We start from the raw sequence: 20,882 nt of genomic DNA on the forward strand, positions 1-20,882 counted from the left end.
GCTTTTACATGGACACTATGAGAACGCTCTCCCTTATGACACAATGTAAGAGACCTAAATGTAGATGACCAGCCTTACCTCAAACACTTGGAGGACCCTCTCCAGCCACGCCTGCTGCCCCAGGAACTTAGTGAACTTGGCTGGGTCGGTGCAGTACCTGTACGCCTCCCTCAGGGTCTTCTCTGACTGCAGGTACACCTCCAGCAGCTTGCTGTGCAGTGTAACATCGTCCTGGTTCTTGTTCTGTGGATCAGAGAACTGCTGGTTAGTTACAGGGATATAGGTGTGCTTTACTTTACCCGCATGGTCCATCGCTAGTATGTAAACATACAACTCCAGCATAATACAGATTCATGAAAAGATACTTTTGACTTGGCACTCTGTACTTCTAGCATCCACTGTAAAAAAAATTTTAACCACCAAGACTGCTAAAGTGGGAATGTTTTGTGTAATAAATATTCACACTTACTTGATCCAAAATTTAAGTATCAAAAACAAAAGTGTTACAGTTTATTAACTTTATACAGTTATAATAGATCTATATTCCAATAATACTGTAGCTCCTTAAAAATACCATTAAAATGTAGCAGTCTGAGAATATCAATAAGTCACAATAACTGATGCTTTTACTTGCAGTAGTTAAACAAATAAAGCCTTAGAAATACTCACAATTTCCATCAGGTAGAAATTTTCCATATCCTTTGCATCACCTCCTCCTCTGGAAATAACTCTTTCCTACGGAAACAATAAATCATTGGTACTTATTTTTGTAAAGATTTAGTCCCAGGTTACTTTTTATTAACCTACAGCTAATGTATTAATATTCTTTCATCACAGATCTTACACACTGATGATCTACAGGTGTTAGTGTGAGTAGTTCCCTTTTCACATCTTTTTATTTTTAAAAATACATGTAGATCTTCTCTGTACCTTTAGTTTGAAGATCTCTGGGTGGCCGGGATAGAACTTTTCTCCTCTTCTAAACCAGTACTAAGTGAAGTATTGTACATAAAGTTTAAAATATCATTCGAGTTGTAATTATTAAATAGGTCCCTAACACATTAAATAACTTAGAATGTATTAAGCAAATTATATCTTGACATACATATATTTATCATGAAGCTACTACCGGTAAATGTAAATGTAATTGGAAAATATTCACATGCACTGTATTACAGAAAGCATGACTAGAGCAAACTTGGAGTATGAAGGTAAACAAAGTACAAAACCCTACTTCTGAATGTAATTATTCTGAGGAATTATTTTTCAAATAGTTTTCACAAAAATCTGTAAATTAATTTGTCAGTATTTGAGCCAATGACCACTTCTGATAAGATGACACTAGTCTACAGACACATGAACATAAAAATAATCATACATTTAAGACTTGAGGATCAGCATCCTTCATCTGATTGTACAGCTCACAAACTAAAGGGGAAAAATATCAATTAGTCATCAAGGTATTCACAGAGACGATACAGTAACTGTACTTGTCTACTAATTTATTACATATTTTGTCAGTACCTTGTTCTAATCTTAACTTTATGCACATGAATTCCTTGTGAAAGGAAGTAAAATAAAAGTGATTCTGCTTTTTAAAAAAAACTGCCTTACTTTTCAAAATTAAGTTTTTTTGCTTGCTATCCAACTCCAATGATCTGTAGGGAAAAAAAGTTTATATTAGATAGATAGATCTATAGATATGTGTTTGCTTTATTATGAGGCTGTTAGAACACTTACCGTCTGAGAACTTGTATACGTTTCAGTCAAAAAAACAAAAGTTGAACCACCATTACCGGTAGATAAATCTTGAGTAATTGTTACATGTAACATGAAGGACTGGACTATGTTATTGTTTAAAGCTTCCTGGGCCCTATATCTTACATTAGGGTAAGATCTACCTTTTATAGGCCTCAATGGCTTCTACTGGATGATGACATGCCTCCTCAATTTGTCCCAACAGCTTGTGAGTCTGGGGAATTCGAGGTCTAATGGCCATGTGTTCCTCCACATATCTAAAATGTTTTGCAATAAATTGAAAATTAAATAAGAGGTTAGGTAAATATTAACTACAAATCATGATCACCAACTGTATTAATATTTGTTATACTTTCATGTTAAATACTGAAATCTGATTGGTTTAGATGCAGTTCATAATCCTTTCTATTACCCTCAGCGTTAGCAACGGGTAACACTACAAATTGTTACATGCGCGAAAATTATGCGCGTACGGTTCGCCGTAGAATTCACGTTATTCCTATGTAAAAGCAGTTAAGTTTTCTTTAAAATTAAAGACATTCAGTATAACAAAATTAATAGTTCCTGTTTGGTAGGATAACAGTTGAAATTGATACCCCTCGAAAACCATTGTCAACCTCCACTTCGCGTCGGTTGACAATGGTTTTCTCGGGGTGTCAATTTCAACTGTTACCCTACTAAACAGGCACTATTTATATAATGGTACTCCTTTACTCATTGGGTCTGGTGAGGATGTGGTGTCTTCCTACTTAGCAAACACTTTGATAAAATACAGGTAGATCTGTGTTGGCTAAGTGGGAATGGGGTGCAGGTAACATTAGAACAATATCTTAACATGAAATATTGTAAAAGACCAAATGTCTTTAAGTACTCTGAACTTGTGTCAAATTAAAGAAAATTATGAGCATTTACTATCTGATTCAAATATTTTCGATGCTGTCTGATCACTGTTTTCCTGATCTGATTCTATATACCAAAGTGTTATATATATATATTTTAATTGTATTATCATTTTCCTGCTTGGTAATGTACAGATGTATTATACTCCTGGCATTTTTATCAAATTATTCTTCTAATTAAACCTAGTCCTATTTTCAAGTAATTGATAATAAATACATTTTACAGTAAAAACATGCTATAGTCTGTTGATCACTCGGATGTAAAATTCAAAATGTTGGCCAAGAAGGAATCGAGAAAGTTGGCCAAGATGATGTTTATAAAGACCTAAATAAATCTTGGGCAACTGAATAGACAAAAACCATACTTATAAGTGTTGAAAGCATTATTTGGTATCAAATATATTCTCAGTATGTTTTATGAAATTTGGTAAAAGTGAAAAACTAGCGCATATTTCATGCCAATTGTAGTTTTACATAGTAGATACATGTTCATGCATACTTGCCAACTGACCCGATTTCGTCGGGTCACACCCGATTTTTCAACCCTTCACCCGATTATTTTTTATGACCCGGCGGGTCATGCTTTTCACCCGATTTTTTGTCCAACAACCCGAAAATCTCCCGATTTCCGGATTTGGTTTGTAAATTACGTTGCGCGTTTGACTTTCAGTTATGAACCCAAGCTGAGCTTGGATTTACGTAACGTGTAAACAATGCCGATGGCTATAACAGACACATTATCGTGAGTTGTTTTGACTAAGCGAAGGTTTAAATCATTAAGTATGATGGCTTCCAATAAGAAAAGGTCTTCATTGGGGCCAGCGGAATCAAAACCAACAAAAAGAAAACGATATTTTTGTACCTATCAACATATCTGGGAAAATGAATTCCCATAGGTAAAACAAAGTAATAGAGTACACAACGAGGCTTTTGTGTTCTATGTAACGCACATTTGAATATTGGATTTTGTGCCCAAAATGATCTGACTAAACATTCAAAAACGGTAAGTCATGTATAGAATGCTTTTTAATACACAAAAGTCTTCCAAGTCACTTACAACTTTCATGCCATCATTTACAGAGTTCAAAAGCAAGGTTAATGTAGCAGAAACTCTTTTTGCCTTTTTTTTTTTAGCTGAACACAACCTTCCATTTTCTGTGTCAGATCACTTTACAAAATTCAAAATCAGCAACTGTTAGTTAAAATGCTTCTTTGCAATAAAGTATTACACATAAGTTTTAACACATATTTCTATTGTATATATATACCTATGAAATGCATGGTAAATATGTCGTGAATGTCGTTATGCGCTATGACCAGATTTTTTACTTTCCAAATCTGGTCATGACCAGATTTTCACATGTTGGAGGTTGGCAAGTATGTTCATGGCCTGCCTTCCCAAAATGTTCCCATAAAGCTACAGTTCTTCAATTAGCTTTGAACAAATTCTTGTCAAGTTCAGTTTCTTGATATTGCGATGAAACGGGAATAGGTCTTATGATCCGGTCCTATGATATCGCTATAGTTAAATCATTTTTTTGAAAAATCTATAAATACGGAAATATTTCCAGAAACTAATGTTATTGCGAGTTTCCTCTATTATATTCCTCAGTGATGTTCAGCGTGCCTCTGTTTGCTAAGACTAAAAATATCCTGACATGCTACTATTACGTAAACAGAAATACCGCAATACTATATAACCCGCAATATGATAGGAAACAAGTATAAATTAGAAAGAATAATCTTCCTGTGACCAGGCTACGCTCAGGTCCAGCATATCAAAACAATATGAAAATGTCTTAATTTTAGTCTTTAAATTGATTCCAGGATCATTTGTTACCTTTTCGCTTTATCATATTCCTTGACTTCATAATACAATAGTCCAATCTGATATCCTCTTGCTGCTCTCTTTCAAAAAAAAAAAAACCAAACATATGATATAAATATTGACTTTCAGAGAGGAGGACAATAATGCCTTTCAATTTCTCCAAAAGTAACATATGATTATGAATAAATGAACAAAGATCCAATACTGGCAATCGACACGATTATTAGTGTTGAGATAATCAAGAAACATTAAAAACAAGTAGAACACAAATTCATTACAAAATCAGGCGCAATACTTTGACATCCCCCCTTTTTCTAAAACTTTCTGTGACTACCTCAGATTCTTGAATTCGGTCAACAAATCGGTCAACATCTTCCTTTGAACGACCAACTCCTCGTTTTGGTGTTGAACGGTTTGGTGTTGAAAACAACGACATTTTAATTTTCGCTTTCACTTCAATTTTTCGCGAAATGGGTCTTCAATCCATGCCGGTAAAGTTTAATCCAATCAGATTCTCCGTAAGAAAAATCAAAAATAGATATTCGGAACTTCTCCTAAGTTTTGGTATGTTTTCACAATGTCTTTTTCGTAATGATCTGCGCATGCTTTATGTATCATACTGCTTCCGGAGGATCGATTGCTGCAACATTTTATTAATTTATGTGCTTTTCTATAAAACTATGAATTCAGCAACTGTAGCACAGCCTGTGGAAGACGTCCAAGGAGACGGAAGATGGATGAGCCAGGTTTTTGATTTATGTCATCGTTGTTTTGAAGACGCTGTAGACTTTTTGCAACTTGTTGCATCACATGTCAACATCTGAACAAATAGCTAGGGTAGCAAGACTGATACTGAATTGGATGCTCTTCAGCGTAAAGAAATATAACGGCAGTTTTTGGTTGAAACAAAGCATAAAGAATAAATTGAGGAGATTTTATAACTAAAGTAGTTGACCAGGTCCAGTACAATCTCTTGAATTAGCTATATAGCATGAAAAAGCTATATATAGCTTTATAAAGCTATTCAAAATAGCTTGATAAAGCTATTTATGTGCAGTTTTTAAAGAAAATATTTATTGTAAAAAATGGACTAAAAATCACAATTAACTTGCTACTCATATATGCACAATTGACCATTATAAACTTGACCACAAATAAAGATAGTTTTAACACTGCAGCTTTTAAACACTAAAAAGCAAAAAATATATTTCCATTGTTTGGGTAACTGTTTACCGCTTTGTGTGCAATGAGGCGTTGATAAGTATGATTTCTTCTCATTGTGATAAATTGTAACCAATCAATTACCTTGTTTACCATATTGTTAACCTCCTTTATATTTCATTCAAGAAGTAACTGTGTGGTTATGAATCAGTTGCCCCAAAACTTTTAGTGCAAAGTCTCTAAAGAAGACGCAAATTGATGAGTAATCTTTACATGCATTGTTCACAGAACAGTTCAAAGTTGAAAACTATCACTGGACTAAAGTGTGATTTTTTATACATGCTGATAAAATTACAAATTTAAGAAAAATGTATGACAAAATAGCTAAATGAAGCTACTCTGAATAGCTTATTAAAGCTATTTAGCTTATTCAAGCTATATAGCTAAATCTGGAGATTGTACTGGACCTGTTGACAGTTCAGCTACTATAAAAATATCGTGGGTTCCGTTGTATGACAGTTCCCCTAAAATAGCATTTCCGTTTTTTTCCGCAATTTTAGCGCCACAAAGACTTTACTGACTCTAGAGACGTATTCAACAGAGAGAGCGCTCGCCAACACTCCCTATACTTGCAACACAAGTTTTGGCGAGCGCTCGCTCTGTTGACATCACGTTGACCGGGGTAAGTACAAAGAAGGTAGTCAAATATATGGCACAGAAAAATTTTCCTACACGTTAACTTTTTTCCAGAGAGGAAGCGAGTTTAAAAGTCATTGGTGTATTTTATGAAAAAACTGAAGAAAAAACATAATGAAATATGTATTTCCTTTCTTAACCAGTTTTAGAAGGATTTTTTTCATGAAGATTCATGTTTTAACTAAAAAAAATAATAAAACTGAACACTATTGCTGAACCTGGCTTCAGATATTAATAAATGCTGCAATACAATGGAACTCTCTAATTTTGAAGATTTTGTGAATTAAAAGTAACACCCACAATAATGATGTTCCCCAGAAAAGCTAGTCTAATACAAGCTTTTTGAACAGCACTTTTAAAATGACATATTAAAATGACAACTTGGTAAATCTTTTTTTTAGGGAAAAAATAAGTACCGGATATTATGAGATGCTTGTATACAATTAACCAACTCAAATTTTTATAATTTACAGTGCTTTGAGCTTTTGCTAAGTGTAATATTATCTTATTTCTGTAATTAATGTATTTTAATGAGTCCAAGTTAATTTGCAAATAAATATAGAACAAAAGATTGCGGTAAAGGTCGTTTATTTAATAACCCCAATGAAGTATAATAACTTTGAGTTGTCTTTTTTTTTGTAGCATAACCGTTTCATAGCAGAAGGAAAAGAACGAGAACCTGAGGTTTTATTCATTGGAGATTCATTAATTCAGAGAATGTCACAAACCAGTGTAGGTTTTTTTGTTGTTGTTATATTCAGAATTTCAAAAGATATATATAGTTATCAGTGTTTTTTCTACAGTCAATTTACTGAATTTAGGTTCAAATTTTGTCCCTTTTCCTTGTAGTGACTAGTAATTTTTTCATAATTTTACTTGCACTGTTTGCCCCCCCCCCCCCCCCTCAAAAAAAAAGAAAGAAATGATTATTATTTTAAAGATTAGAACACTGAAAATTAATAATGATACAAAAGATGGAGGTGGAACAAACTAATTTAATTACAGTTTATTTTTATATAGTATTACTGGTACTGGTTTTTCACATTTGACAAACCTTAAGATGATTTTTTCCAATTTGAAAGCAACAAGACCCTTTCTAAATGCAGAGAAAAATCTCTGGCAATTATTGTATCAATATAATTACATACCACAGTAACCAAGGTCTTCTTACAACATATAATATAATTTGCACATGATAATTTTTTTAATATCTATATGTCCTAAATGTATGATCATATATACATGCATGTATAAGTGTTTGTATATTGAGAAAACATTTACAACTGTTTTATAGCTTTGGGAGAGCATGTTCGAGCCACTTCATTGTCTAAACTTTGGAATTGGTGGAGACCAGACCCAAAACATTTTGTGGCGATTGAATAATGGAGAATTGGAAACCCTAGAACCCAAGGTAATGTCAATGTTAATTTAGTGTTCAGACAGAAAAGAACATTTAAATTTGTAGTTGATAATAATTATACATGTATAGGGATTTTCAGTTCAAATGCTTTGCATGTTGACATTCATCATTCTTCTGTAGGTGGTTGTGCTTCTTGCTGGAACAAATAATTACAGTAATACTGCAGAGGAAGTGACAGATGGGATCATGGAAATTGTCAGTGTTATCCAGAGCAAACTAAAAAGCTCCCACATCATTGTCATGGTAACATTACATAAACTGACTTCCATTAATGTAAAATCTTTTTGTTTTTAGATGTAATTTAAATGAAAACTCTGTGTTTTTAACACCTGATATCAAGTATTCTATAGACTGTTTAGTTTTCCAAGATGTAACTATAGGTCTAAATTGCTATTTGTAAGAAATATCTATAAAACTTCTATGTAGTGAAAATTCTCAATCAATCAGTGAAATTCTAGCCAATAGCCCAAGTGACCAGTGAAGAAAAAAAGTATTCTGAAATAAATAATGGTAATTCTTATATTTCTTTTAATCTTAGGGATTACCACCCAGAGGAGAAAAACCAAACAAGTTGCGAGAAAAAAATTCTGCCATTAATTTTAATTTATCTCAAAATCTTGAAAACATGGCCAATGTGAGTTTCCTTAACATAGATCCATCCATGTTTGTTCGGGAAAATGGTCTAATTAGCTTCACGGACATGTACGACTATCTCCATTTGACAAACACTGGCTATCAAAAACTGTGTGAGCCATTACTGGAGGAAATTCAGAATGTGCTGCAGGTATTCGTGAAGGTTGAAAATACATCAATGACAATATCTACGACGGTATCTGATGTAGACGACTAAGACGGCTGACGGTAACCCACTATTGTGATACTCTGGAACCACAACCATGGCAAACGCTTCATTTATTACCAATGTTTTACTGCCTTTAGATGGGTAAAAGGAACCCTGCTTTGTTGTGAGTGAAGTTGCTAATACATGTATCAATACATATTCCTGTATTGGAAATGTATGGTTTTAGTTGGGTTTTATCTTTAAAGATAACATTATGGATTCATCTTCAAATATAAAAATAAGTAATCAGGAGACACCAGAAGTTTAAAGTGATATTTACTTCTTAACTCCTACCAACTTCTTGTTCCATTTTTAAAGCTGAAAACTCAGGTTTAGTGTAATAAAAACCTGCCAATGTTTATATACTAAGAGAGTAAGCTTTTTAAGAAAATGTTATTGTTTTGGCAGTTTGTTCTTTTACAAGCATAGTGCAGAATTTTTTTTTGTTTTTATAATATCATTTAACAACACTTAGACTTGAGGCTATGTTGGATGGTCTGTACCCATTTATATTCTGTTCATGTAAATGAAAACCTTGAACTGATAGTCTGAACACAAAGTATGTAGAAGCAGAAATCCCTCTGGGGATAACATTTTGTTTTGTTATCTAATTTCATTTCGTGTAAAAGATAGCCACACTATACATGTAACCTGATACAAATTTCTTTGTGCATTTGATTTCATTATTAAAAGATATTTCTAAGACAAAAAAATTATACATAATAATGTATATTTCTGCTTTTACAGTATGTAGGAATATATTTGTCATATTATATTGTATATACCTTAACCTTGTATACACAGTTTTTAAGTCTAATGACATGTAGAGTCTAATTTCATTCATAGGATTAAGGGAAACGAGACCTTTAACCTAAAAACAAGGATTATTGTAAACATGATAATGATTGCATGGGCAAAATATTTCTGATGTTAAACCATGACATAGGTGTCACAAGATTAATCGTCACATGCAGAGCTTCAAATAGAAATACCAAATTTTTCTGTCAATGAAATAAGAATAATTCTTTCCCTTTGCCAAAATATATCCATGATTACAGCATAAGTACTATTTCAGAAACCTTTTTTTTCTTCCTTGCAAATTTGCAATATGTATGTGTATGAATTTGAATGATATTGTTTCTATTGCCAGGCGTGTTTGGTTTATGAATGAGGTGTTTCAGTATACAGCAATAGATCCAAATCTGAAATTCTGTCATCATCTTTGACATAAAACTGTTTTGCAATGACCTCATATATCTGTGCAATATTTTAAACTACACAATACCATATAAAACCTTTTTCATGATACATGTACTACAAAGCATGGAATGCACAATAGCTTCATACACATGCACATGCTAGGTACTTAGTTTGCACATTAGCTGCACAGCAATAGTTAACATTTCCTGCAGGATTTTGAATCATTTTCTAGTTGTCTAGTCCAAGATATATGTTATGACATTTGTAATTGATGGTGCATTTCAGTTTTGAAAGTATTTTCTTAGTGAGTTGTTATACTGGAGTCCTTGTGAGCTGGTCTACACTAGAGCAAGCATACCAGTCTGATTTTCTACATTCCAAGTATTGTGCAATAAGTGTTTGATTCAGGTGAAGTTGACAGTTAATGAAACAAGATTTTTTTCCTACAGTTTTAGCTGTAATTTGTTTTCCTTTATTCAATATGAGAATTAAGAAAATTTGATTTTTATTTTTATTCCTTGCACATTGATCTCAGTGAAATACTCTTTGAAAGAGAAAATGGCATATCAAACTTCCTCATTACCGGGTAAATGCATGTTTGAAAAAATTCTAACAGATATTTATAACATGAAACATGAAGATGTAGAAATAATAATAATGGTCTAAATTAGATTATCTAAACTAACAGGTAATGGATTTCTGGTGCTTCTTGACTTACAGCCAAGAAATTTTTTTCCAATAATATGATTTAGATATTTTCTGAGCATTGATTTTGTTAGTGATTTTATTCCTGTTGTAATGTCTAGTTGGATCCAGGTATAGCAGGCTTGTAGTCTGGTACCTCAATCACATCAATGCAATACGAAAAAAATCCTGAGTTGAAATCCTTCACTTCTGATAATTTACTTTTGATTTTATAATCTTATGGAGTTGTGCCTTTAATTGTTATGTTTCCATTAAAAAGTGTTATTTAGTGAAATCCTGGATTTTTCACAAAATGAAAACAAAAATGTTTTTTCTGATTTATTTTGATAAGAGTTGGGGTAAATACATGTACATGTTAAGTGTTGATTTTTTTTTCATTTTGCTTACAATAGCCCTAAAAATGACAGCTTCTGATGTTAAAAGTTATACATTTTTGTACAAAAATTTAACTTTGTCTTAACGAAATTTGTATTTGCATTCTTGTTTGCTGGTTAACAAAGAACATGTAAATATTTGTGTGATTAATCTTTCGTCTTTGGAATTATTTTATTTCTTTAGAACTTAGTAGTGCTAGCTGGGCTGGCCACATTTTCCTATGTAATACATGTAGAAGTATGGATCTATATAAGGAGTGGTCATATTTTCACAAAATCTTTAAGATAAATGAAAACAGCAAATGTATATGTTTAAAAAGACAACTTTTTTTAAGCTCCCACTAAACTAACATTGTTTATTCAATTGTTTACCTTGTTTAACTGAAAGCACATTATCTATTATGAAATAATGGTATTATTATAATGTTGTCAAATGTCCAGCACTGTACAATTGTATGAAATACTCAATTATTTTTATTATTTGACTGTCTGAGTTATATCGTTTATGGGCTTGTACAGTGTGTCCATTGTTCATATGATGTGGACCTATTATTCTGTACATGTAGGTATCAGTGAAGGCTGTTGGCGGGTAAATGTCACTTGTATATGTATGCAATGCTAAATACAGCTACCACATACTCGGTGTCGTGTCTTATCTGAACGAATCTGTACTAGTGGATTCGGGAACTCCTCAGGCCACAGGAAAGTCTCTTCTATAGTTCCCTGCTTCTGTTACCCCAGTTACAGTCACCATTTAGACTCCAATGATAATTTGGTTTGATGTTTTAAATTGTGTCACTAATTGCGTTTTACTATCATAAGATACATTTGACCCCTTATCAAAAATATTGAATTTAGAAATTTCTTAATTAGATATTTTTGATAAGGGGTCAAATGTACCTTATGATAATACACACATTTTAAACATACAAACTTTCAGGGGCAGTGACTTAGCAAGAGGTTTCTGATAAAAATATAAAGATAGATGCTGGTGTGTTATGTTCATCCGTTATGACGTACGTCGTAATTCAAAAGGAGGTCACCGATCTTTGAGTGATCGGGGCCGATCATTGACTGATCGGGGCCGATCATTGACTGGTTGGGGCCGATCATTGACTGATTGAGGGGCTGTCCTGGGCTAGGATCCTATATTTTACCTATTCGGGAATGAATGGAAAGTTGTGAATGTTTGATAAATGACTCAGTGACCCAATAATGATTGGATATCAAGGTCAGTGTACGTGTAGGGTGACCTACTATGTTATCTGGACCACTACAATGTACATGTACATCTATAACATTAGGTAGTTCTCTTTTTATATCCTATGGTTAAAGTATTAGGATGGGACTTGATAGTATTTAAAAATTATAGAAAACGGGGTCCATTTTAATTCCAGTTTTTCATAAAAAGACTTATCGTCCTATGAAATAGTATTTACACGTACATTCAAATATGTCCTGTTTCATTAAAATGTTACTACAAAACTTGGATAACGTGAAATGCATATTTGGGAGGCATAATTTCTAACATATTTTTGTTATAGTTACATGTAATGAAGAGTTCAAATGGCGAAGGAAAAATCATTTGAAAAAAATTTCATATTATGAAATCAAAGTCCCATCAATTATAAATTTCATTTGCTATTAGTTAAAACAATTCTAATCTTTTTCTTCGCCATTGCTCTACCAAAATATTGTCTGGGCTATACATGTACGTGTATTTTAAAGTCGGTAAACTATTTCTATGCTAACTTGCGCAATTGTAGTTCAGAATTTTTTTAAGCATCTCAATATTATAGAAATTAATGCGACTATACTTTTGATATTACTATTTAAAAAACAACAGATTTATAACTTTACTTAACCATATATCTCTATGCCAAGTTTTATAATTGTAAGAATGAACTTTTTGAATTCCTTTCAACTCAGTATTATAGACATTTATTCTAAGACTAATATATTTTATTTATTTTGTTTGGCAAGAAGCCTCTTATCATAATGTTATTTCAAATCCAGCGCTTATCATATACAGCTATCTATGCCATTTTTTAGTTCTTATAAATCGGGTTTGGAGAAAAAAATAATGAACTAATGATGAATTTTTAATGAATAACAACTTTGTTGAACACACTTTGAAAATCATTGTATGAATAAAACAGACAAAAGGTGGATACAAAACATCTGAATGATAAAAAAGTACAAAATGCTAATTTATACACACTCAGACCCACAGAGAATCTTGGACTGCCAGTATGACATGAGGAGGTACCCGGTAATCGTTCGAACACGTTCGTCACACACAGCTCGCTGTACAGAACGTGCCATATGTTGTCTGTGAATTCCTGGCAAGTCTTGGCGAAGAAGACTCGAGTCTGAAAGTCATTTTAGCGCCCTCCATTACATGCTCATAGTGCTTAATTGGTTGGTAATAAAACTCCTGTAACCAATCTGTTCTACACTCCATTACCCTCGTAACACGGAGGACGCTACCCTGCAATGTGATGCTGTCCGACACCGCGTGATCCCACCGTGTTTTGGCGTAGTCACTGTCATAGAACACCGTGTCAAAGCCCCCGCGGTTGGAATCGTTTTCTTTGAGACACTTTAACTGGAGGACGTCCGGGGACAGGACAAAACACAGGCGGGCCACACCGTCCGCCTCCTGCCCCGTCAACAGGTGATAGTGAGGGAAATCCGTCCATCTCCGAACGTCACACAAGTCCTCGATGTCCACACAGTGCGCCACCGCGCGCAGGTAGAACATCAGTTTGGCCAGGGGCCGCCGAGGAACCTTGTCCCCTGAAATGTCCATCTCGCTGGCTCTCAGAAGGCGCTTTGCTACAAAACGCGGCTACCTTAGTAATATGATGCAGTAATGTGCGCGTGATTGGGCTATAAATAAACTTCCTGTTTATTCTTCGTCATATTAGCGTTAAGTATATACTAGATAAAGTGGATAACTTATTTATGCGCACACATGTAAATCATTTACCTATTGCTATCTTGATAAAACTCATTCAAATTATCGGATAAGGTTTTTTAAAACCCTTTATGACAACCTGTTTCTTAGATTCTATAGCTGGTCTACTGTCGGTGAACGATTCATACATGTTTGTGTATTAGAATTAAAACTTTTTGCATTTTGTTTAACGTGAAATAAATATGAAAAAAAATATAACACTTGCGATATAACAAAGCATAAAAGATTTATTTTAGTATTTCGTTTTGTTGACCACAAAATATAAAATTTATTTAGCTGAAATGATATTTTCGCACACAACTAAGCATTTAGAGAATTTTTCAGAGCTTACAACATAATAGAGGAAAGAAAGGAGAATAACAATAACAATAAAGAACCTCAACACAATATTAAGAGTGTTACAAATGGATGAGATTGCTGATTCCTGCATTTATTATATTTATAATGCCTAGTCATATATTTTTTTCAACTTACATCTCGACTGCGTGACGCTGAAAGATCTGTCGCTCCTGTGTTTGAACGATGTAAGACACCGGTCATCCACTTAGTAAGAATTAAATCACCATCAGCCGTCCGGAAAACTTGATGTAAAGTACAGCGATTCCCCAGTGTTTGTCTGTTTTACAGAAACTGATGTACTCGTACTGTAAACTCAGTGTTACAATGTCCAGGAAGATTTAACCGTACTGTGCACCGAATATGGAAACCGCAAAATTAATATTGACAGCAATTTTGCATGTTTTCAATACAAAAAACTGCTCACCGATATATCCAAACAGGCTATTTTTACTCGTGACTCACTCATGCATGCAATAATGCAATTTTAGTTTGTTTTTCACATATTCAGTATTCGAAACACATTCATTATGTTATTTTCAACAAACACTAACCAACTAAGTCAATGCACAGATATCCAATCAAACAATTATATTCATTATAATCTTTCCATTTATTCAATACTGGCCAAAATTTAAGATATATATCATTAATTGTCGGCCCTTTTACATTTGATTATGAAATATTGGGGAGGGGGGTGGTTAGGGAAAGAACTGCGTTAATTCAGTCTCAAATGATTATTCATCAAAAAAGAGAAGGGAAAGAAACCAGCAATATTACAAATCCTATCAGAAACATCCAAATTCTACGAACGTGAAGATCAAGCTGAATTCCATGTTGCGTGTCGAGTGCATCAACAAATTGACAGATGTTAACGTTGTCAGAACATCATTGATGAATTGTTTTGTGTTTATTGCATAATTATAGCTCTTGTAAGAATAGGGAAGCGATCGAACACCGATTGGAAGACACGGGTCATCGTGTACAAGGTGAGTCCTGGTCCAGGACGGCCTATATAAGGGACGACCACTCCACACTGCCTTCAGTTTCTCCTATTCCCTGCTCTGATAGGTAACTCAAATAGCAAAAATGGATTAGCATTTAAAGCATTACCTATTATATAGGATTTAGCGTGCAATCATCTTTTTACTATTTTTGGAGGCTAATATTTGTAAGAAAAGAAACAGCAAGAATTGATTGGTTTGTGGAACTTAATTTCATGGGTTACCATTTAAATAGGATAAATAGCCCCACAGCACTGAATTGTTTGGGCGTGTTCTTGACGGTTAAGTGAGTGGTATTCATGAAATCCACGAACATTGGGCCACCGCGAACAATGATGGCTTAAACGTTGATGTTTTAAAGTATAAATGTATAGATTGTTGCAGAAAAATAAATTTGTAACCCGCGGCTTATGGTGAAACGCAGTCGTGTTTCTTAAGAGAGTTAATGGAGAAAATACTTGGTGGATGAAAATATTTTACAAACGCTTGGTGAGATGTACTATACATGCGGTATTTTCTTTACATTCTTAGTCTTGAATGTCTGATGGTTTTTTTTTTTCAGTTAAACATGGCCTCCATTCTCTATTTGGGATTCGCAGTGGCTGTTGCTCTCTCCTCTGGTGTAGATGCCCAATCCTCCAGACGATGTAGTTCAGTAAGTCCAACAATATAAGACAACAATCCTTTTCTACTTCCTCTTCCGCTTTATTTGTGTCTGACTTCTTGTTTGGTTTTATTTTAGTTTCCCAGAGATACCTGTCCAGTAGGATACAATTGTGTAAACGGATATTGTGAAGGTACGAGACAACTCTTAAAACACAATCAAAAGCTATCAATATTATTCAGTGACTTTTTTCTGAAAGTAAAATAATCAATGTGTTATTTTCTTTTTCAGAATCGTCCTCACCATTCCCCTGCCGAGTGAGTTAGATTCTGATTTTTTTTATCACATACCGTCTAATTCAGATTGTCGTTTGTCTCCGATTAATGTTGAATAGTTGTTTTCCAGTCTGACTTCGAATGTCCCAGAGACTACGAATGTATCCTAGGCCAGTGTGTGAGACGTGAGTAGGAAAAAGGGAAAGTTTAACCAAGTCATGCTAAGAAACTGTTGTAAATACCTCAGTTATCTTTAAGTTATCATACCTGTTTCCGTTAAGAAATGCGGGCAAGTGCCTGTTGATAGCCTTTCTTCGGAATTATTTTCCTTGAATAGAAGTTAATGCAAAGGATGGAATCAAGTCAGACCCACTTTTCTAGTAATTTAAAAACGAGTTTCTCTTAAATGTCATCCCAAATTTTCCTCCTCATTTTTATCTATCTAAATACATTGACCGTTTATAATAGTATCTTATCTTCAGGAATTTTTCAGTGAATATGGACTCGGGACAACCATAACAACTTTTTTGTTTTTTTTAAAGGATTCAAATGTATCAAAATCTTATGGTCTTAATCTAATGATCTCATGTTATCAAGGCGCAGTCCAGCTCTTACAATTATATCAAACATATATATAAGAAAATTAACTATGAATATGCAGATGTTTCCGAATACAAATATCCTCCTTGTAAATAAATGTAATAAGTAATAAATGACCAACACAGGAGATATCAAATTATGATCATTTGGTTTATTGTTAAATAAAGACACCAATTCAAATTTTGCTTATTTGACCATTTTCAAAAATGAAGCATTACTAATATTGTTTTCAGGGCGCGATGACTGCCGACGTGTAAGTAGAACTGTTTTGCTGATTTTGAACTATTCTAATTATAAAAGGGTTAACGTCAATTGTTCGGAATCAAATTTTGACAATTGCATCAACAAACTGTAAAACTTACTGTATCTCTTTCCCAAAGGACCCATTCATTTGTAGTCGCTCTGAAGTTTGCAACAGACAAACCGGCCGATGTGAACTAAGTAAGTTTTTTGTAAAAAAGAAAAAAAAATATCAATGAAAACCAAGAGAAAATATCGGTACAATTTATGTCGGTAAAATTACGCATTTTAACCTACTTAAATTTTTGGGAGGTAGAAATAATTATTTGTACTTTAACCAAAAATTATTTTTCGAGATAATTTTTAAAAAAATATATACTTCAATCACTATCCCAATTTTATATCAACCTTTTGAAATTATTTTTATATTTTTGTTTTCAAAAGGCTGCCGATTGGTGAGTGTTCTCGTCTAATTAGATTTTAAAGAAATGTTCATCAATATGAATTTCATTGTACTTATAAAAAAAATAAAACGACAAGGTTCGTAACATCGTATATATTTCCCTCAAAGAACCCATCCATATGTGGACCATTCCAGACCTGCAACTTCCAAACTGGCCGTTGTGAAAGTAATTGTGAGTAAACATAAAACTTCAAAAGTATTTCTTAACAAACGGGTTTTTTTTTGTATATACATCACCGCAGCTGGAATAAGGACCAATCTTTGTAGAAAGTAAGAAAAAAGTTTGCTGCAAATTAAATATGAATTTAAAAAAAATTGAATATTGATTATATATTTTCAGCAATTGACTGCCGAAACGTAAGTAGGACTGGCTCTGTACATATTAGAATTCAATTTGCAGGAATGTTTGATTCAATTTTTAAAAAAAAAATGACTACTGTTAGAAAATTTATACAAACAAGTATTTTTTCTCTTTAATAAGTGAAACTTGTTTGCCAAATTTGGCTGAGAAAAGATCATTTTGTAAATCTTGGTATAACAAATGACATAAATGTCAATCAATGATAAATTTTCCTCATAGGACCCATCCATCTGCAGACCATTCCTGACCTGCAACTTCCGAACTGGCCGTTGTGAAAGTAACCGTAAGTCAACATCAAACTTCAAAAGTATTTCTTAACAAACGACTTTTGGAAGTTGATTTTAATCAACTCTCCTATGCAGTTCCTCTGGCAAACCGAAAATGAAATAGCGTTTTGACCTAAGCACAAATCATCACCGCTGACAAGGGTTAGTTCTTGAAAATAATCGATAAATTTGATGTAATGTACGCTGAAACATTTTTTAAAAGGAAAATTATTTATAAATACATAAGAAATAGTCAGATTTAAGATAGTACGAACAATTTAGAAGTTTTTTTCAGTCGTATATATTCCTACGCCAGAGTTCAATATAGGCTCGTTCAACCATTGGCTGTCTCCGTACATCTCCGACAGCTCTTACTTGTCGGAGATTGACGGAGACAGCCGAGCATCTAAAGTTCATTATTGGTTGGATCCATACACTTTTTGAAATATTTCGAATACCGATACATAGTTTGATGAAATCAATTTTATTTTTAATATTACACAACATGATTCATAAGAGGTTTTCTCGAAATTCTTGTCGGAAAAGTCCGAGAATCCATATTATAAAAATGTGCGTAGTTCAAATAAAGATTATAAACTACCTGCCAAGCAAAATAACATATCGTTGATTTAAAGATCAATAATAATTGATAAAATCAACTCCCGTCAGTACTTCAGTACTTTGACTTTGTATATGCATCACCGCAGCTTGAATAAGGACCAATCTTTGTAGAAAATAAGAAAAAGTTTGCTGCAAATTAAATATGAATTTAAAAAAAAAATGAATATTGATTATATATTTTCAGCAATTGACTGCCGAAACGTAAGTAGGACTGGCTCTGTACATATTAGAATTCAATTTGCAGGAATTTTTGATTCAATTTTTTTTTTTAAATGACTATTGTTAGAAAATTTATACAAACAAGTATTTTTTCTCTTTTGCAAGTGAAACTTGTTTGCCAAATTTGGCTGAGGGAAGATCATCTTGTAAATCTTGGTATAACAAATGACACAAATGTCAATCAATGATAAATTTTCCTCATAGGACCCATCCATCTGCAGACCATTCCAGACCTGCAACTTCGGAACTGGCCGTTGTGAAAGTAACCGTAAGTCAACATCAAAGTTCAGAAAGTTTTTCTTTGCAAATGATTTTTATATACATCACCGCACCTGTAATAAGAACCAATATCGTTGAAGAATTTTTAAAAAATATTTAAGTAAGTAATTATATATTTTCAGCAATTGACTGCCGAACCGTAAGTTGGATTGCAGGAATAGAGATTCCAATTTTTACAGAAATAACATCTGTTAGAAAATTAATACATCCATACCAATTGTATTCTTATTTTCGCAAGTGAAATTTGGCTAAAGTACGATCACCCTGTAAATTATCTAAATTATATGACAAAAAACGTAAATGTCAATCAATGAAATATAAAAAGGTGAATCCAGATCGAAGCTCTAACTGTATTTTTCCTATGACTTTAGTCTCCATGTCCATTTGGCCAAACATGCCAGTACAGATTCGGAACTTATCAGTGCGTTTCAGGCAAGTATCATAAATACAATTTTCACGGGTAATACAAGACTTTTTAACTTCTAAAGGACTATGTGCGGTATCGTCAAATATCTGCCCCCGATTTCAACCAATTTTTAAATAGTATCGTATAAAAATGAAATCTTCACAAATCATCGTATAGAGGATACCTATAACTTTAATAATGATTTTGGTCATCATTGCTCATTCGCTGTGTATCTATGACGTCACCTAAATGGCCAAATTCCCGCAAATTTGCAATCAAATGAAAATATTCTCATTTTTGCTCTATATTACGCATTCGGAAGTATAGAGCGCAGGCCTGCTCAAGTGCGATTTTAACATATGTTTTTCTTCAGATTGTTATACACATTATACTAAAATATGGTACTTGAGCAAGCCTGCGCTCGATGTTTCCCAGTCGAAAAACCATCGGAAAACACCCATATTTCGCTACAAAACATCAATTTATCAAAATAATGCAATCTTCATGACGTCATTTCTACATTATGACGTCACTTTGGTGATAACCTTTTACATCTTTATTTTCAATATGATTTTAACTATCTTTCACCTTATTTTTAAAGCTCTTTTTAAAACTTTGATTTGGGGGCAAAAAATGCATACAACCACACATAGTCCTTTCTATATTTCGCGGGCTTTATGAATTGATATAAAAAGTCCCCCAGTTTAACAATTATCAGAAGGAAAGAAATATTGTATGTTTTATCTCTCTATTTTACAGGATGCCGACCTGTAAGTTAAAAATCACCATTTTTTTTTTAAAATTTGATATTATCTTGCACTGGTATATCAATTTACCAAATATATTAGACAACCGTTATTTAAGATTTCATTACTGAGTGTCTATATAAATCACTCTCATTTGTCTTTTCAAATAATTATAGTTCCCCGCCCGTGACTGCCCTCGAGGGTTTTACTGCAGACGAGGCGAATGCGTTCGTGAATTTCTTGGCGCTGCAGGAAGTACATCCGGTGGTGATCCTGCTACTGGAACCGAGGCTGCCGGCACCGGAAGTGGAATGTAAAGCAATGTATCGTCTCATGTGATGTTTGTATCATGTAAATAAATTTGGGGTTGTGATTCATTGTTGAGTTTTTGTTATTCGACCTTTAAACAGGCCTGTGTTAAATGAATATTATATGAAGTTTAGAAAAGGAAATACGATCGTCAGGTGCATGTGACGTAGTGCATGAAAACACCCACGAGGTGTTCCTTCATCTTGTTGTTATGATGTAAGTTCTTCTGATGTTGGTACAAATATCAAAAACACGAATAAACAATGAAAGTTTCTATTTCCCATGGCACCG

At 33.5% G+C, this 20,882-nt stretch overlaps 4 protein-coding genes across 5 annotated transcripts in view; 2 read left to right on the forward strand and 2 right to left on the reverse strand.

The window, feature by feature from the left end:
• LOC128157179 (E3 SUMO-protein ligase RanBP2-like) overlaps window positions 1-5,001 on the reverse strand; it is a 34,530-nt gene extending 29,529 nt beyond the window's left edge. The window contains exons 1-8 of the mRNA XM_052819609.1: window positions 4,820-5,001; window positions 4,498-4,565; window positions 1,902-2,015; window positions 1,615-1,658; window positions 1,379-1,428; window positions 931-990; window positions 670-735; window positions 79-243 (exon numbers count right to left, since the gene is read on the reverse strand). Of these exons, the coding sequence (XP_052675569.1) occupies window positions 79-243; window positions 670-735; window positions 931-990; window positions 1,379-1,428; window positions 1,615-1,658; window positions 1,902-2,015; window positions 4,498-4,565; window positions 4,820-4,921 (669 nt within the window). The 5' untranslated portion in view covers window positions 4,922-5,001. The remainder of the gene's footprint in view (window positions 1-78; window positions 244-669; window positions 736-930; window positions 991-1,378; window positions 1,429-1,614; window positions 1,659-1,901; window positions 2,016-4,497; window positions 4,566-4,819) is intronic.
• Window positions 5,002-5,021: 20 nt separating this feature from the next.
• LOC128157180 (platelet-activating factor acetylhydrolase IB subunit alpha2-like) lies at window positions 5,022-11,520 on the forward strand. The gene is made up of 5 exons (XM_052819611.1): window positions 5,022-5,231; window positions 6,985-7,074; window positions 7,637-7,753; window positions 7,883-8,005; window positions 8,301-11,520. The coding sequence occupies exons 1-5, from the start codon at window positions 5,052-5,054 to the stop codon at window positions 8,610-8,612; spliced, it is 822 nt and encodes a 273-aa protein (XP_052675571.1). The 5' UTR covers window positions 5,022-5,051; the 3' UTR covers window positions 8,613-11,520.
• A 1,451-nt stretch (window positions 11,521-12,971) lies between these two features.
• Window positions 12,972-14,487, reverse strand: LOC128157182 (uncharacterized). The gene is made up of 2 exons (XM_052819614.1): window positions 14,337-14,487; window positions 12,972-13,720 (listed from the first exon to the last, which is right to left on the reverse strand). The coding sequence occupies exon 2, from the start codon at window positions 13,692-13,694 to the stop codon at window positions 13,176-13,178; it is 519 nt and encodes a 172-aa protein (XP_052675574.1). The 5' UTR covers window positions 13,695-13,720; window positions 14,337-14,487; the 3' UTR covers window positions 12,972-13,175.
• Window positions 14,488-15,135: 648 nt separating this feature from the next.
• Window positions 15,136-20,655, forward strand: LOC128157181 (neurogenic locus Notch protein-like). 2 transcript variants are annotated; one of them, XM_052819612.1, is made up of 17 exons: window positions 15,136-15,269; window positions 15,765-15,857; window positions 15,945-15,999; window positions 16,098-16,123; window positions 16,212-16,266; window positions 16,915-16,934; window positions 17,062-17,122; window positions 17,366-17,376; window positions 17,493-17,556; window positions 17,725-17,741; window positions 17,965-18,028; window positions 18,817-18,833; window positions 19,056-19,119; window positions 19,253-19,269; window positions 19,502-19,562; window positions 20,296-20,306; window positions 20,459-20,655. In XM_052819612.1, exons 2-17 carry the CDS (start codon window positions 15,771-15,773, stop codon window positions 20,597-20,599), a joined length of 771 nt encoding a protein of 256 aa, XP_052675572.1. In that variant the 5' UTR covers window positions 15,136-15,269; window positions 15,765-15,770; the 3' UTR covers window positions 20,600-20,655. The 2 variants fall into 2 exon arrangements, with proteins under 2 accessions (XP_052675572.1, XP_052675573.1); XM_052819613.1 differs by lacking the exon at window positions 15,136-15,269 and adding an exon at window positions 15,312-15,398.
• Window positions 20,656-20,882: the final 227 nt, after the last annotated feature.

Source organism: Crassostrea angulata, chromosome 7, assembly GCF_025612915.1.
Source record: "Crassostrea angulata isolate pt1a10 chromosome 7, ASM2561291v2, whole genome shotgun sequence".
Classification (NCBI taxonomy): Eukaryota; Metazoa; Mollusca; class Bivalvia; order Ostreida; family Ostreidae; genus Magallana; species Magallana angulata.